Source organism: Mirounga angustirostris, unplaced genomic scaffold, assembly GCF_029215605.1.
Source record: "Mirounga angustirostris isolate CCGP_5_RB_7025 unplaced genomic scaffold, mMirAng1.0.hap1 SCAF_5, whole genome shotgun sequence".
NCBI classification, from domain to species: Eukaryota; Metazoa; Chordata; class Mammalia; order Carnivora; family Phocidae; genus Mirounga; species Mirounga angustirostris.
Window position 1 is genome coordinate 83539912 of NW_026991713.1, and position 17651 is coordinate 83557562.

At 40.0% G+C, this 17651-nt stretch overlaps 1 protein-coding gene across 1 annotated transcript in view; it reads left to right on the forward strand.

Moving 5' to 3' along the window:
* The window catches only part of ST8SIA1 (ST8 alpha-N-acetyl-neuraminide alpha-2,8-sialyltransferase 1), a 148094-nt gene that overhangs the window by 80778 nt on the left and 49665 nt on the right, over positions 1-17651 (forward strand). The window contains exons 3-4 of the mRNA XM_045873762.3: positions 4435-4544; positions 11072-11164. Coding sequence (XP_045729718.1) covers positions 4435-4544; positions 11072-11164 — 203 coding nt within the window. The remainder of the gene's footprint in view (positions 1-4434; positions 4545-11071; positions 11165-17651) is intronic.

The following is a 17651-nucleotide window of genomic DNA, read 5'->3' on the forward strand; positions in this document are numbered from 1 at the left end:
ACATGAGTGGAGTCAGGGGCAGAAGGAGATGGGGAGGGAGAAAATCTCAAGCAGACTCCCTGCTGAGCACAGAGGCTGACACTGGGCTTGATTCCACAACCTGAGATCATGACCTGGGCCAAAATCAAGAGCCCGTTGGCCAACCGACCAAGCCACCCCAGCGCCCCTGGAGACACCTGGCTTTATGTTGCTGCTGCTACTTCTGCCCTTTCCCAGATATGCTGCTTCTGTGCCCAGATTCTTGCCTGGAAGCCTGGGGTTGCTAGTCAGTCTGGTTCAAGAACTCTTTTTTTTAGATTTATTTATTTTAGTGGGGGAGGGGCACAGGAAGAGGGAGCGAATTCTCAAGTAGACTCCCTGCTGAACATGGAGCCCAACACGGGGCTCAATCTCAATGATTTTAGAATCATGACCTGAGCCGAAACCAAGAGTTGGATGCTTAACCAACTGAGCTACCCAGGCACCCCTCAAGAACTCTGACAACAATGAGGGAGGGTTTAAGTTGGCTTTTACAAGGCAAACTAAATATTATTATTATTGTTGTTGTTGTTATTAATTATTATTATTATTTTATTATTTGGGGGGTAGGTAAAGAGAGAGGGAGAATCCCAAGCAGGCTCCACGCCCAGCACAGAGGCCAGTGCAGGGCTTGATCTCACGATCCCTGAGATCGTGACCTGAGATGATATCAAGAGTCCTATGCTTAGCTGACTGAGCCACCCAGGTGCCCCACGGCAAACTAAATATTAGTTGAGCATGAATGAGCCCACACTCTTAAAATAACTATATACAAATAGATATGCAAATAAACATGTATAACTCACTGAGCTCAGATCAGGCTTCTTCTTCTTTTTTTTTTAAGATTTTATTTATTTATTTGACAGAGACACAACGAGAGAGGGAACACAAGCAGGGGGAGCGGGAGAGTGAGAAGCAGGCTTCCCACTGAGCAGGGAGCCTGATGTGGACTCGATCCTAGGACCCTGGGATCATGACCCGAGCCAAAGGCAGATGCTTAACGACTGAGCCACTCAGGCGCCACTCAGATCAGGCTTCTGTCTACACTGTGAACCAAATCTATCCTTGTTAAGGTTACCAAGTGACCTTCACGTTGTTAAATCCAGGGGGCAATTTTTAGCTATTATTTACTTTATTAATCTATTTATTATTGCAAATCTATTGCATTTGCTACCATGTTTCCCCTTCTTTTTTGAGAAACCTTTTTTTTTTAACTTGTCTTCCCAGACACCACACATTCCTGTTGTTTTTTTTTCCTGCCATTTTATTGGCCACTCCTTAGTCTCCTTAGTGTCCTGACTTCTTGTTGGAGTGTCCCAGGATTCAAGTCTTTGACCTCTTCTCTTTTCCGTCTACACCCATTCACCATCTAGTCTCCTAACTTTAGTTCCCTACTGTATGCTGATCACTCCCAGCTTTCTCCAGGAAAGACCAGTTCCCTGGATGTATTCTCATATTTCAGTTGCCTCCTTGACAGTGCCATTTAAATGTCTAAAGGAGATGTCACACATGACATATTTAAAATTGAACCCCCAAGCATTTTCCCCAAAACCTGCTCCTCTGTAATCTATACCTCAGTAAATGGCAGGTCCATCTTTACAGCTGTTTTAGCCAAAACCCTTGGCATCATTCTGAAATTCCTCTTTTTTCTCTTACTCTATTTCCATTACATCAGCAAATCCTGTCAGCTTTTCCTTCAAAATATCTCCAGAATCTGCTCACTTCTCACCATCCCCACTGCCATTACCCTCATCCAAGCCACCAGAATCTCTAGTCCACTGTTACAGGAGACTCCTGACTGGTTCCTTTCTTTCCACCCATGACATCTTGTAGCCTGTTCACACAGAGACAGAGTGGTTGTTCCAAAATATGGCATAACGTCACTCCTCTGCTCTCCCTACCTTGACTTGATGTTCACCTTGGAACAAAACCCAAAGTCTTTATCATACCCTTCAAGGCCCTACAGAATTTGTTCTCCGGTCTCTCCGCCAGTTAACTCTGATTTTCTCTTCTACCTGTCAATCCCCTGCTTACTCATCTCCGGACACAATGGGGTCTTTGCTCTTCCTTTTGTACCCCATGAATGTTCCTTCCTCAAGGTCAGCAACAGCAGTTCCCCCTGGATGTCCATAATGCCCACCACCTCATTTTCAAAAGGATTTGCTCACATGTCTCCTTTGAGGTCTTTCCCAGCCACCCTATTTGAATTGCAGTTCTTCAAAAGCCATTTCCTGATTGTTTCATGCCAGTGATTTGTTTCTCTCCACAGCCCATATCGCCATCTGACATACTGTTCATTCCACTCATTTGTCTTTACTCATGAGAATGTAAGCTCCATAGGAACAGGGATTATTACATATGTCCCTGTCACCCAGAACAGTGCCTGGAACATAGTAGGCACTCAGTAAATACTTGTGGAATAAATGAATAGCTAATTTGAGCATATAAACTTAAATCTACATCTAACATAGATCTAACCAATGTATTTCTCTTTTTTTTGCACTTTTATTTTTTTATATATAAATATATTTTCTTTTTTTAATTTAAATTCAATGAATTAATATATAATGTATTATGTTTCAGGGGTACAGGTCTGTGATTCATCAGTCTTATATAATACCCAGTGCTCATTATAACACATACCCTCCCCAATGTCCATCACCCTGTTCCCACATCCCACCACCCCTTTCCCCTCCAGCAACCCTCAGTTTTTTCCTAAGATTAAGAATCTCTTATGGTTTGTCTCCTTCTCTGATTTCATCTTGTTTCATTTTTTCCTCTCTTCTCCTATGATCCTCTGCCTTGTTTCGGTAGATCTAACCAATGTATTTCTAATGTTGACTTTAAACCCTCCTGAGGACTGACTGAGGAAAATGCCACATATAACCCTGGATCAATCTGGACATGTTAGAGTGCTGGCCTTTGCCTGTCTTTCTTCTCTGTATCCCTCTCTGGAGTTCACTAGACTGTTTTCTCTGTTGCAGTCATGCAGGGAATTCTTAATTGTCTGTGGGCAAATGCTTAGACTTTACCATTTAAGTACTGTATCTTTATCAACTATATTTTCATAGCACTGGCTGTTCCTTTCACATACTAGAAATAGAGGAAGTAAAATTTTTTCTTGTGCTGCATTAAGTGCCGACCTTAGCTCCTAGTGATCACACAGACTCTTGGAATTTTATTTTCCGGTTTAATTACTTTGGGCCTATGTGAAGCTCTTAGAGTATATATTCATGTATTTCATTTATTCTTCTGGTATAATCCATATTTGCTTCAAATTCATGCAGAATGGCCTACTTAATATCAGAATGGTTATTTTATGTACCAGTTCTATAGATGTAAGTTCTTCCTCCAAAGAACTGCAACCAATAAGTATTGTTTCAGCAAGCAGGAGATTCTGTACTTCGTGGTTCTTGCTGATCCAGCTAAAAGACACTGAATGACGCATTTCACTTCCAGGGGCTATTGCTAGGTTTTGACAGTCCCTGGTACTATAAATAGCACTTCAGGGAACACTCAGGTACACTGGACATTTTCTTTGCAGTTCAGTTCAATGTTTGCAGAAAGAAAGTCACATGCTGTCTGGTTTGCACAAGTCCCTTGCCCCTTAGCGCCTCCCAAGTTCTAGACAGACCCACCCAGAGTGTACATTTTCTCATAAACACAGCATTTACTTTCAGCATACTTTATGCCTTTGTTTATACTGCTTCTCTGCCTGGCAAAATCCTATTCATCCTTTAAGATTCATCTCGAGTGAGAAAGCTTTCCCTGAGTTGGCTTGGCAGAAATTTGCCCTTTTCCTCCTGTGTGGGATTCTCCATAGCACTTAGAGCATACGTCTTCTACAACAATTTCAGCATTACGTTAAAGTCTGTTAGATAAGTTTCTATGTTCATAGTCCCCCTCCATCCCAAACTGTGAGTCCTGAGGCCTCTGACTTTCGGTATCTTTTTGTATTTACCCCTAACAGCATAGGCAACACTCAGCCACTGTTTGTTGAGTGAATTGCAGATTGTAGGAATGAATGAAATTGCGTTCAGATAGGGAGATAGAATCCATTTGAGCTTGTTCCCAGTTTAATGCCTTTAAAACTAATCCTATGCTTAGTATGGATTTTTCTCTTTTCCCTAGCAGCCACTCTCTACAATGTACATGGTCAGTTTGATTCAAAATATGTTATATTTAAATACACTTCAGGGAATTAATTTTTTTATTGTTTATTTATTATTTTTTTTTAGTTTCAAAGGAACAGGATAGTTTATTCCTTACAGACTTCTTGGCATCTTTCTTTTTCCATGCTCTTTTGGTCTGCCCAGTCTTCAATCAAATTCTTCCAACGGGTCTGCTGTAAACAATGATTTTGTGAGCGGTTGTGTGTTCTCTGCAGTGAAAACCCGCCTTGTTTTCTGTTGCTAGGCAACCCCATTCCAGCTGCCCTTGAAGAAATGCGCGGTGGTGGGAAATGGTGGGATTCTGAAGAAGAGTGGCTGTGGCCGTCAAATAGATGAAGCAAATTTTGTCATGCGGTAAGAGAGAGCACCCACAGCGCGGCCTCTGCCTTCTCTCCTTTTCCCTACCCCTTCCACAAGCCCTGGGGCCTTTCAAAGCTAGTCACTTGTGATTAATCAGTTGTAACTGCTCTTTAGCTTCCCTTCAAGTTCATATACAAGTGAGTGTAGGAGAGGGCCAGGGAGCAAGGGAACATGCCCCAAGAAAGTACAAAACCAAGAAGGGCTCAGACGTCCTGGGGAGACCCAAAAGTAGAAACACTTAGATTTTGCTTTAGATTATATAGTCGGGTGATAAAAACTTCAAAGATTGTTTATAAATAAACGTTTTCATTTATTCATTTCACTCTACACCCTTTTCATCTTTGTTTTTCACAAACAAAGCAAGTGGGATATATAGCAAGTGGGATTTGAAGACAGATCTGATCTGTGTACGGCTGGGACAACTGGAAGGAAGGTGGGGGCAGAACTTTTGAGCAGCGAGGAAGTTTGGTTAAAGGACTGAGCAGAGTGGTGACATGTATGTCACTTGAAGGGGAACACAGGAGGCTTCTGCAGGGGTGTGTAAAAAACCGCTAAGATGCATTCAGCCAGGGGTGGAGACCATCTACCTCTAGTGGCATCAACCTGCTCTGTTGGGTGATTTTGACCAGAAGTGAAGACAGCAAGTGATTGGATTGACATGGGTTTGGGATTGTCTGGGTAAGAGGGAGGAAGGAGGGGAGTGACAACACGGAGAATCCTGGCTAGAGAGAGTGTGAGGTGACATACCTTGAAGTCTGGGCTGGATAGGAAGTGGGCTCTGAGAGGCATGAACAAGAGAGGAAGGGCACCAAATGGGGCCCAAGGACGGTGTGTTTTAGTCTGCTGCCTGCATCTGACCTGGGAGTTGTAGCTTGCCAGGAACTGTTTCTCTAATTGTTTCAGACCTGTGGGGCCCAGATACACAAGTTCCCCTTGGCCAGAGACAGGTGTTTAAGGGGCATCCCTTGTGTGTTCTGAAAGCACCTGCTGGTTTAGGCAGCATGGATCCACAGAAGAGTGCCAGACTGGGGTATACCCTTCCACAGACTTTGGCAGGGCAGATGAGTGCTAGGATGCTGGCACATCACCTGCTGAGTTTGGCATTTTACATCTTTTAAAGGGGGGAATGGGAGCACCATTCCAGGGCAAGCAGCACCAGCAAGGTAGGAGAATGCAAAAATGGTGCCAGCACCTCCATCCCTGGAGAGAATTCCAGCAGACCCTTGCCCTTCTGGCAGATGCTTTAAGATTAGCCAATGAATTTCTTTCACATATGGTCTAGGTGCTTTTCAGCTTGCTGTTTTTGCACTGGGACCCAAGGTAATGAGCCTGTGCCTGAGCCCTTTTAAGATGGGAGTCTCCATTTCCTACAGTCCTTTGGGTCTTCTAGGTATAAGCCATGCTGGTTTTCAAAGCCAGATGTTTCAGATCCTGTCTCTCTGGTGCAGGTCCCAAGGGTTGGGGTACATGATGTGGGGATCAAATACCTTGCTCGTTAGGGACAGGCTCTGTATTTGTGAGATCCCTCCTACTGGTGGCTTGCCGTGCCAGGAATAGGGTTTTTGACAAGACTATGTCTCTGCCTCTCCCACCTTTCTTGATGTGGTCCTTTTATCTTTTGTTGTGGAGTTGCTATTCAGCTTATTTTCAGGTCTTTTCCAGGGAAAATTATTCTATCAGTAGCTGTAGATTTGGTGTACCAATGCGAGAAGGTCAGTTCAGGGTCTTCCTATGCCACCATGTCGAACCCCTGCAAAGAATAGGGCCATTTTCATAATATATTTGAATTTTTTAAAAGCCTCATTTAAGGTTTACAATATGGGAGTAATTAAGTGGTTTGTTTTTTTTTTTTAAAGATTTTATTTATTTATTTGACAGAGAGAGAGCGAGAGAGGGAACACAAGCAGGGGGAGTGGGAGAGGGAGAAGCAGACTTCCCACTGACTCAGGAGCCCGATGTGGGGCTTGATCCCAGGACCCTGGGATCATGACCTGAGCTGAAGGCAGACGTTTAACGACTGAGCCACCCAGGTGCCACAATTAAGTGTTATAAATTGTTTATAAATTATTCTTATTTGACCACTTATGGTTCTACTTATAAATGGTTGCTTCATACACATTTTTTGGGTGCCCTGAGAAAATTCGGGTAGTATCATACGTTCAAGTTAAACATTTAGTGAATACATATGATTAGAAAGCATGTAGTATGTCTGATCTTAGACTATAGGGTGCATGGAGAGTTACAGTGAGAGAACAGATCCAAAAATAGCCTTACCTGCACACAGTGATATACCACATTACAGTTCAAAGTGTTTTTCAGTATTAGGATATAACAGTATTATAATTTTCTTTGCCTAGACATTTTCAAGTACATTTTCTTATCTTTTTTTTTTTTTTAAGATTTTATTTACTTATTTTAGAGAGAGAGAGCATGAGCAGGGGGGAGGAGCGGGTAGAGGAAGAGGGAGAAGCAGACTCTGGATGAGCAGGGAGCCCGACGCAGGGCTCGATCCCAGGGCCCCAGAATCATGACCTGAGCCGAAGCCAAATGCTTAACCGATTGAACCACCCAGGCACCCCTCAAGTACATTTTCTTTTTTTTTTTTTTTAAAGATTTTATTTATTTATTTGAGGAGAGAGACTGAGAGAGAGAGAGCACATGAGAGGGGGGAGGGTTAGAGGGAGAAGCAGACTCCCTGCCGAGCAGGGAGCCCGATGCGGGACTCGATCCAGGGACTCCAGGATCATGACTTGAGCCGAAGGCAGTCGCTTAACCAACTGAGCCACCCAGGCGCCCCTTCAAGTACATTTTCTAATGCTAAACATCTATTTCTTGTTTTTCAAAGTAAACATTTGCTCTATAGTCCAAAGTAACACTTTAAAAAATAATATTATTGAATACAATTTATCTGGAAGGTCTGCAAGACAAAGGTAACATGCTTGCATCTTGGAGATGATTTGTGTGGCTCAGGGATACAAGTGAGGACAACATCATTTTGGTGCGGTAGAATTATGCTCAAATGTGTGTTTTACATACTTAAATATGCGTAACACTTTTAAAGTTTTTATTTAAATTCCAGTTAACATGCAGTGTAATACTAGGTTTTAGGTGTGCAACATAGCGATTCAGCACTTCCAGAAACACCCGGTGCTCATCACAACAGGTTCACCCCTCAGTCCCCACCACCTATTCAACCCATCCCCCTCGCCTGCCTCCTCTCTGATAACCGTCAGTTTATTCTCTATAGTTAAGAGTCTGTTTCCTGGTTTGCCTCTCTCTCTCTCTTTTTCCCTATGCTCATTTGTTTTGTCTTCTAAATTCCATATATGAGTGAAATCATATGGTATTTCTCTTTCTCTGATATATTTCACCTAGCACAATACTCTCTAGCTCCATCCATGTCACTGCAAATGGCAAGATTTTATTCTTTTTGATGGCTAAGTAATATTCTGTTGTCATGAAATGACACTTATCACTTCTTTAACACTTCTTTACCCGTTATATATCACTTCTTTATCCATTCATCAATCAATGGACACTTGGGCTGCTTTCCTATTTTGGCTATTGTAAATAATGCTACTATAAACATCAGAGTACATGTATCCTTTGAATTTGTGTTTTTGTATTTTTGGGTTAAATACCTAGTAGTGCAATTGCTGGGTCGTAGGATAGTTCTAGTTTTAACCTTTTTTTTTTTTTTCAAAAAAATTTTAAAAGATTTTATTTATTTGAGAGAGAGAGAGTGAGAGCACAAGCAGTGGGGGGAGGGGTAGAGGAAGAGGGAGAAGCAGACTCCCCGCTGAGCAGGGAGCCTGATGCAGGACTCAATCCCAGGACCCTGGGATCATGACCTGAGCTGAACCCAGATGCTTAACCAACTGAGCCACCCAGGCGCCCTATTTTTAGCTTTTTAAGGAACCTCCATACGCTTTTCCAGAGTGGCTGTACCTGTTTGTATTCCTACCAATAGTGCAAGAGGGTTCCCCTTTCTGCACATCCTCAACAATACCTGTTGTTTCTTGTGTTGCTGATTTTAGCCATTCTGAGAGGTGTGAGGTGATATCTCATTGTAGTTTTAATTTGTAGTTCCCTGATGATGAATGATATGCATAACATTTAAAAAGTAATTTTATGACTTTTTTCTATTTAAAGATTCCTCTTCACCAAGCCCATTCCCCTGCTACCTCTATGCCCCAATTCAAAGGATATTTATCTTTCATCAATTCTGTGATCACATCTTTTAGGATCATGAGCACAGTTACTAACATACATTAGCCATTAATATCTGTTAATTGTGCCAATGAGCGATAATGCAAAGTTTGAAACACTTTTACACAATTATGCCTTATTAGAAACAATTTGTATTAAATGTGCCTTTTATATAAATCTATGTTATTATCAATTTAGGAATCGAGGAACTAAAATTACAGTGTGCTTTTTCTAAGAGCTACAAGGAAGTGTCATAGACATTTGCACTTGAAGAACTTAAGACCGATATTTACACCAAAATGCAGTATCATTATTTTCCAGAAATGCATTTATAAAATATTATCTTAATTACTTTAAGCATTTCCTTGTGTTGTAGGATTTGACAATCAGTATCCAGAAGTTTTTCTTGAGCTTTTACTGTGATAGAAGGTATGAAGGAACCCAGGCATATGAGCCATGGATCGAACTACAAGGAACACACAGAAAAACAAAGTATTTGTTCATTAAAACTGACATGTTTCATTAATGACAAAACAGGTTGACTGCATTCTCCAGCAGTATTCAGAGGTTACAGTTTTGGTATAATGTGTTTGATTCTTGAATGTTATGAAGGACCATCAAGATCAAAGCTTCCTTAAGACATAAATGCTCAAATTTTAGCTTATGTTTTATCCTGAAAGTCACCTTCATCTTTGCAAAGATCAGTTAAATCACAAGACCATAGTCAGCACTCCTGCCAGATGAGCCTGGTTGGTAACACTGAAGCTCACTCCCTCACAAGTGTCTTCAGAAACTACATGGGATATGGTGCGACCATGAGACTATAAACACCTCAAGAGGAGGCCCTGTGACTTGGCTCTCCCTGCTCCCCAGACCCTAACAGTGACCACTCAATGGGCACTCAGCAAAAGTCACCAACTTGCTGACTAAATAATCTGTGGGTAGCTGCCTGAAGATCCAGCATCTCTTTACTGTAGAGCAGATGAAAGAAAGATTCCAAATCAACTGAGACAAATTCCGCCCAAGATGCCCTGATGTGGTAGGAGTCACAAGACAACATCAAGGAACTTGAGCTGATCAGCTGAGTGGGTGCATGGACAATTCCATGTCCTGGGGAAATTTGTGGGGTAAATTTAATAGTTGGGGGATGGCAGAGACCTTAATGTTTATATCTCTTTACCTACAAATAAATGATGTTTTATTTTAAGTAGGCAAGAGTTAGAGATGCTCTGATATGGTAGGAGTCAAGTTAGAGCTAGGGGTGGAGAGGAGAAATTAGGACAGAGTAATAAAAGAAAACCTAATGGGATCTACAGATTCATTTAGGGTCTTCATAAAAAGTATATATTTGATTATAAATATATTTCTGATACACGATATTTTCGAGTTTTTACTATGTGTGAGGTATCAAGGTAGGGACTTTTTATATACATTTCTTACTGTAATCCTTACAACAACCTCATTAAAGAAAAGTTATTATCTTCATTTTGTGTCGTGAGGAAACCAAGGCCAGGCAGATGAATTAACTTGCCTGAAGTTCCAAGGGCAGAAAGCCGTGGGATTTGGATTTGTAGTTGCCATATTTTCCATTGTAAACATTCATAAGACATTGTGGCCAAGGAAAGCAATCGGGGCTGGGGTGGTGTGTGTGTGTGTGTATGTGTGAGAGAGGGGAGTTATTTTTGTCACCAGGAAAGCATCACGTATACTCTTTCCCTTGGCTGAACTGGGACAGTGGAGAATCAATGCATTTCTTTAGATAGCAAATCATTGTGTTTCACCAGTAGTCAACCCATACATTGATCATGTACACAGAAGTTGGACATGCATTGATCTAGGTGGCAGAGTTTGCTCTGAATGTACTGTTATAATTTAGAATTTGGGAACAGAAAGAAAACCACAAGCAAATACAATTCTCCCCTGTGTCTTGAATTTTCTGGGTATACAGAGAACACTGCAAGCCCTGTGTCCTTATGTACCACACCCTCCTGAGCTCTGGTTTCAAGCCTAATACTTCCTGTCCTACCACCCCCAAAATATTTTGAATGGAATAAATTCATTCTAGTTAATGTCTTCTTTTTAATAGATTACTTAACTCTGTGGTAGTTGACATTTTCTTCTAAAACAGGACTTGTTTTTATGACTGCGTTTTGAAGATGGTTATAGTTAATCATCTAATGACTGTTAAAAGGGAGAGGTGATAAAAATGATTATTTATGAGTTGAGCTAGATCTAGTAAAATTCCTATTTGTCATGATAACTGACTTGATTTAAAAGGTTGTAAATCATTCTAAAATGTTTTGTTTCTCTAGATGCAATCTTCCTCCTTTGTCAAGTGAATACACTAAAGATGTTGGATCCAAAAGTCATTTAGTGACAGCTAACCCCAGCATAATTCGGCAAAGGTAAGAGTTTATGACTTCTGTTTGTGAGGAACTAAAGAGGAAGGCCCTTGAAGTATTTAACATCTTAAGGCAATGAACATAATTCAGTTTGAGAAACAAAGAAGAAAACCATCTGGACAGGCAGGAAGGATGAAGGAGGGAATTGTAAATAAACTTAGCAGGATTATGGGAATCTAAACACTATTTTATGCTTCTTCTGGGATTCTGTTTCTTGCCTTTAGAGATGGTAGAAATAACATGAGAATCATTGTTTTACTCAAAGAAGCAATACAACCACCTGCTTACTCATATCTACTACTTTCTAGTCCCAATTCATTGATTGGCATTGATTGGTGAACTGAATTAATAATTAGTTTTGTTAAAAAATTTAAAAAAAGGAAATGACCCATCTACTGCATATGTATGCATGAAAATAGCAAAATTGTCAGAATATACAGGAATGATATACAGGAAGGATGATATTACATTACCTTATATTGCGTTCAATCAGATTTGGGAAAGCAGGTGGAAAATTCTTGCTCCCAAATCAGTTCTGGACATCTTAGACAGCTGCTGTGGAAGCTTTTGGGGGTTGGTCTCTAGTTGACAAAGCCCATCAGTAAACTATGGGTTGTTTGTCCAAGGATTGCTCATTGTAGAGAATGACTCAATCTCTGTGAAAAGAAAAGTGAAACATTGCCTTATACTCTCCTGCATAGCTAGCAATTAAGACTGAAATACCCAGACGTTGTGGGCTCAGGCACTTGTCATCTAAGGGAATCTTATTCAAGTGACCAGCACATATGTGCTATAAGCAATGTTGCACTACTCATTTTGGTTCATGAGTAAGCATTCCCATATAATAAATGTCTAGAAATACAACCAAACAGTTCTTAATTTTGGCAGATACTGTGAAATCACCTCTCCAAAATGTACCATTTACTTTCTCTTTTGTAAAGGATAAGACTGCCTGTTTCCCAATACTAAAAGCAACATTATGTACTATTAATCTTTTAAATTTTTGGCAATTTATTGGGGGCGAGATGATATATTATTTTTTACTTAATATGCATTTTTTTTTCTGAACACAGCAAGGGCTGAGTGAGTATTGACTGTTAGTATTTTCTCTGTGAATTGCCTTCTTGTATTTTTTGCTCATTTTGTGCTATTTTTCTTTTTAAAAAATATTTTCCTGTTGGTCTATAGGAACTGTTTATATTATAGGTGTTAACTGTTTATATTATAGATATGTTTGCTGTATATGTAGCAAATATTTTCTTCCAGCCTCTCATTGATCTTTTAACTGATGTCCTTTCAAAATTTAATATGTTTTATGCAATGAAATTTGTAGTCTTTTCCTTTATGGCTTCTTTTAAAAAAAACAATCTTTCTTTGGATGATCTTCCTTACCCACATCCCTTCCATTGAAAAAAATATTGTCCTGTATTTTTCTAGTGCATTTATAGTTTCATTTTTCATATTTAAGAAATTTAACCCAGGGGCGCTGGGGTGACTCAGTTGGTTGAGCATCCAACTCTTGATTTCAGCTCAGGTCATGATCTTGGGGTTGTGAGATTGAGCCCCACATCGGGCTCTGAGCTCAGCGTGGAGTCTGCTTGAGATTCTCTCTCTCCCTCTTCCTCTACCCCACCGCCTGCTTGTACACACTCTCTCTCTCAAAATAAATAAATAAAATATATTTTTTTTAAGATTTTATTTATTTACTTGACAGAGAGAGAGACACACAGTGAGAGAAGGAACACAAGCACGGGGAGTGGGAGAGGGAGAAGCAGGCTTCCCACGGAGCAGGGAGCCCACTGCGGTGCTCGATCCCAGGACCCTGGGATCATGACCTGAGCCGAAGGCAGATGCTTAATGACTGAGCCACCCAGGCGCCCCATAAAATCTTTAAAAAAAATTATTTTAAAAATCCATCGTTATTTCCTTGATCATTTTTAAGTTATCTAATTTTTTTGGCATAAGCTTAAATTGTCACCAAGTATGTACTTTCAGTGTATTCTATATTGTGCATATGCTTTAAATATATATTGCCAAAATCTCAAAAGTGCAGATTTAGGTCTTTGGATGTTACACGTCCTCAGTGTTCTTTGTCAAAGGAATTCGTAAGTTGAGCTTTCTGTCAGAGAAAGGCTGACCACCTTTTAATTCAAGTAAGTGTTAAAATCTGACCCATATAATCATCTTACTTCTGAATTCTAATTATTCAACATATAAGTAAGGTATGGGAGTTGCCAATAGTTTATCCCCTGGATAAAATGAGGTATAACCTCTTTGTATTTCTTATAAGGATCTTTTTGCTTTTTCTCAAGGGACACTCCCTTAGACATTGTGTATCTTGGAAATGTTTTTGCTGGCCGGAGTGGTTTTTACACTCTGGGACAATGCTTCATTATAACATTTGGGTGGTAGGAGGTATGCCTTTTGTGAAGTGGAGGAGGGAAAATTATGGAAGTAGAGTCTGGAAAAGAGATAGTTGCCTAGACTGTCAGATTAGGCTTCAGCAAGTAAGTTTTAGAAAAGTATGTAAGTGGAAGTTGAGGATTTGGAAGTTTTGGGGGGAGAGGGAAGTAACAATGGAAGCTTCGTAAGGACAGTGTTGCCAAGGTGCTCATTCAACAATACTCTTTGAAATCTGCTCTGGGACAAGGAATACTAACTTGAATGAGACACAACTGAAGTTCACACCCTGAGGTTGCTCACAGTCAGCAGACATTCCCGTGGTCCTATTGAATGGTCTGTACCAGGGTCTTGGGGGTTCCCTGCACCACTTCTGAAGTTTATAGAAAAATTTCATATATGTGCATGTATTTTTTTTTATCAGATTTTCCATGGGTTCCATTACTCACAAATGCTTAAAATTTACTGGCTGAGCCTGAGTCATTCTACAGTAGCATGATGTAAAAATAGAGATGAGAGTTCTCAAAGCTTGCTTTCAAAGAGTTTTCCAGTAGAGCTGAAAACTCAATTAGCCATTTGCCCATACCAGGAGTCCAGTATATATTGGAGCAAATGATTGTTAAAGGTAAAAACTGAAACTTAATTGATTGTCCTATTATGACATTAAGAATTCATTTTTATGCTTTGAGGCCCCAACTTGGGAAATGATTATTTGCTGCCACTAGCAAAGAGCAGCAGGATTCTGAGTGTGTGTGTGTTTCCATGTAAGCATATTAGGGGGTTAATATAGGTGTGAGCAGCTTGGGGTCAAGACTCCTTCATCTGTGTTCCTGAGACCCCAGCATGTTGTTTGGCATACAAGACGTGCAGACCAAATGTTTATGGAATGAATAAGTAAGTGAATAAATATATTTTAAAATCTCCTTTAAACCAAATTTTACAAATCAAATTTGAATGATGTGGTTTGAATTGTCTTATAAAAGGAGATTTTTTTCCCTTTGATGTCAGTTAAAATACTTATGGTCTTAAGATGAGGAGATGACTTTTTAGTAACAGAGATTTCAAAAGAGTATTAGTGGAATACTCAGGTGGGAAAACTTACTCTTTTTTTTTTTTTAAAGTTGACATGAATTAGGAAACAAAAAAGTTTTTAGGACAAATGAAGTGTAAATCAGTGGTAGAATTAACATTTTAAAATTTGTAAATGCATACCTTTTAATTCATTAGGATGATATGAAACCCCAGTATTTATTTATTTATTTATTTATTTTTTAAAGAATAGGTCTTTTTTTTTTTTTAAGATTTTATTTATTTATTTGAGAGAGAGAATGAGATAGAGAGAGCATGAGAGGGGGGAGGGTCAGAGGGAGAAGCAGGCTCCCTGCCGAGCAGGGAGCCCGATGCGGGACTCGATCCCGGGACTCCAGGATCATGACCTGAGCCGAAGGCAGTCGCTTAACCAACTGAGCCACCCAGGCGCCCGAAACCCCAGTATTTATGTTGAGGTTCTTAATATCAAATAGGGCCTGGGTAATCTCTTCCCATACAATTGGAACAGACTTCATCCAATGATTATTGCCCCTGATTTTGCTAAAGACAACTGGGACTGTAGCGATATTGGCAGGGAGAACAATTATTTATTTTATTTATGTACTTTAAAGATAATTTGAGAATTCAGGAAAATAACTTTGATCTAAAGAAGGTTATAGCAGGTTCTCTTTAAAATTCTATATGACTCACGTCCCAGACTGTGCTCCTAAAACTTCTGTATTTGTTCTGCTGGATGACTTCTTTTTCTTTTCTCTCCAAACTCAGAGCAGCTTATCAGTGTTTGCATCAAGACTTGGCATTCACTGATAGCCGTTCAGTCTAACGTCTGTCATGATGTAAGAGAATTAAGAAGCAGATACTAAAACTGGAACTAGGGAGAGCAAGTAGAAGATAGGGAAGAGATGCCTCTAAAAAGGTACAGATCTTCATGAATTTGTGTGTGAGAGACAATATGATGTAGTGGTGAGGCACGCAAGTTTGGCTTTAAACGGATTTGTGTTCAAATTCTGGTGCCAGTACTAATGGGCTTCTACTTGCTGGCTGTGTAACATTAGTTTCTTAACCTCCCATCTGTCAAGTGAGAATAAAATTGTCTTGAGGATTGCTGAGAAATAGATGAGATAATATAACGGTGTCCAGTAGAAGCTGTTCTGACTGACATCCAGCGTCGCTACTCAAGAGGATTCTCCTTTTGGAATACATTTTGTTCTTGGATAAAACATATTTTCAACTGTATTATTGGGCTTATCAAATTCAGGGACTCTCCAAGGGTATCTTCACACTTCTCCCCCAAACTAAAAAAACCCTAAAAAACAGAAAATCAGGGAACTAAAGCCAACCATGAGATATAAAACTCTGATCTCAATGCTAAGGTCAGGAGACCAAATCCAGGACCTACACACTATTGTGTGTCCTGGGAGCAGTGGAGGTGAGCTTGGCACCAAGAACCCAGCTCCTAACACAGAATCGTTATTACATCAAGTGTCCCTTTATTTCCTTCCTCCCTCCCCGCTGTCATCTTCTAATCCTTAGCATTAAATAGCAGTTCAGAGCAACTGTTACTCTAAAAGCCTTGGTTCATAATTAGTAGATAGATATTGGAGTAGCCTAAATTCTCTTGGTAATTTCATGCAGGTCCATTGAGAATGGCTTACATCCCAGTGATAAAACATTAGGGGTGGACTCAGCAAGAGTACCAGTTTAGGAATCTTTACACAGGATTTATATTCACACCACCATACCAAAAATTTGTACCTGCTCCTCCTCAGCCTCCTTTTTAATGTGTACTTCAGTTGTATAGTTTTCCTAATCAGCAGAATGTCAGTGAGTTTCAATTAGAGTGGAAGGAAAGGAAAAAGTGAAAGTGGATTTCTGAAAACCAGTGGGATGGCATTGGCTGTGTGATCTGAGATAAGTTACTCAGCCACTCTCTGCATATAGCATGGCAGGAAAAATGTTGTTAACAGTTGGCACCAGAATTTTGTTTAGCAATTGTGCTGCTGTGTATGGAACTCTTTCTTGCAGACTTCTGGGAGTTAGGGAGAGACTCGGGAGCATGGTGTTGATTCCAGAGTTGAATGTGAGTAGTAGAAAAGTATAGAACCACTGGGATGAGCCAAAAGAGGGGAGATAAGGAAAAAAGAAGGCTAGAGAAGGGAGAGGTGGTGAAGGAGCAGGAGAGAAATCTCTGGCAACCTTAGGCAGGTTGGCTAGAAAAGAACTGAAATGTCTAAAATCAGTTGTAAATGGTTTTCCGGAAACTATGTGTTCTGATATTATTTCCCCGTGACCTCCCTCTCACCTTCTCTTACTCTTCAGATTTCTCATATATCCAGGCATTTTTATATATGATGTGTGTGTGTGTATAAATGATGGAGGGACTGTTTCATCTGGGATCAATGTGGTCTGTGCTCTGAATGATGGCACTTAGGGGCAGAGAGGGCCTTGAAAACGTAATTCTACTAGGAATATTCAGATTGAAATCCTGGCAAGTGTTACACTTGTACTGACTGCATGCCCCTCTGGAATGTGGAGGCACCCTCTCGACTCACAGAGATATTCAGTTAGAGCCAAGGCATCTGTGCCCCAGCTTAACTGTGGGAGGCAACCTTAGATGTAAAGTCTGAAACTGGCTAATTATCTTACCAAACTCCATATGTGCTAAGAGCTTCTTTGGGGAAGATGGTGGGGGTCCATCTGTGAACAGTTCCATTTCATGGAGTTCATTATGTATGCAGTGATTCAGATTGTTCAGCTATTAATGAACTTTACTAATTATCCTCACACAAAAGGCCAAGATGGTAGTAATTATTAGTATGTCTGTGAATGTTTCTATGGTCTCTGTGAAAATTACTTTATTGTTAAATTTATATTTGTAATAAATTTTACGGGAGCATATGAACCATGTGGATTAAATAGAATGTAGTTTTAGAAATTATTAATTATAATTGTATTTGATTATATATTGGTTAAAATAATGTTATATATTCTTATTGAAAAATGTTTGGCTTTCAACTTGAATTATAAGAACATGTCTCTA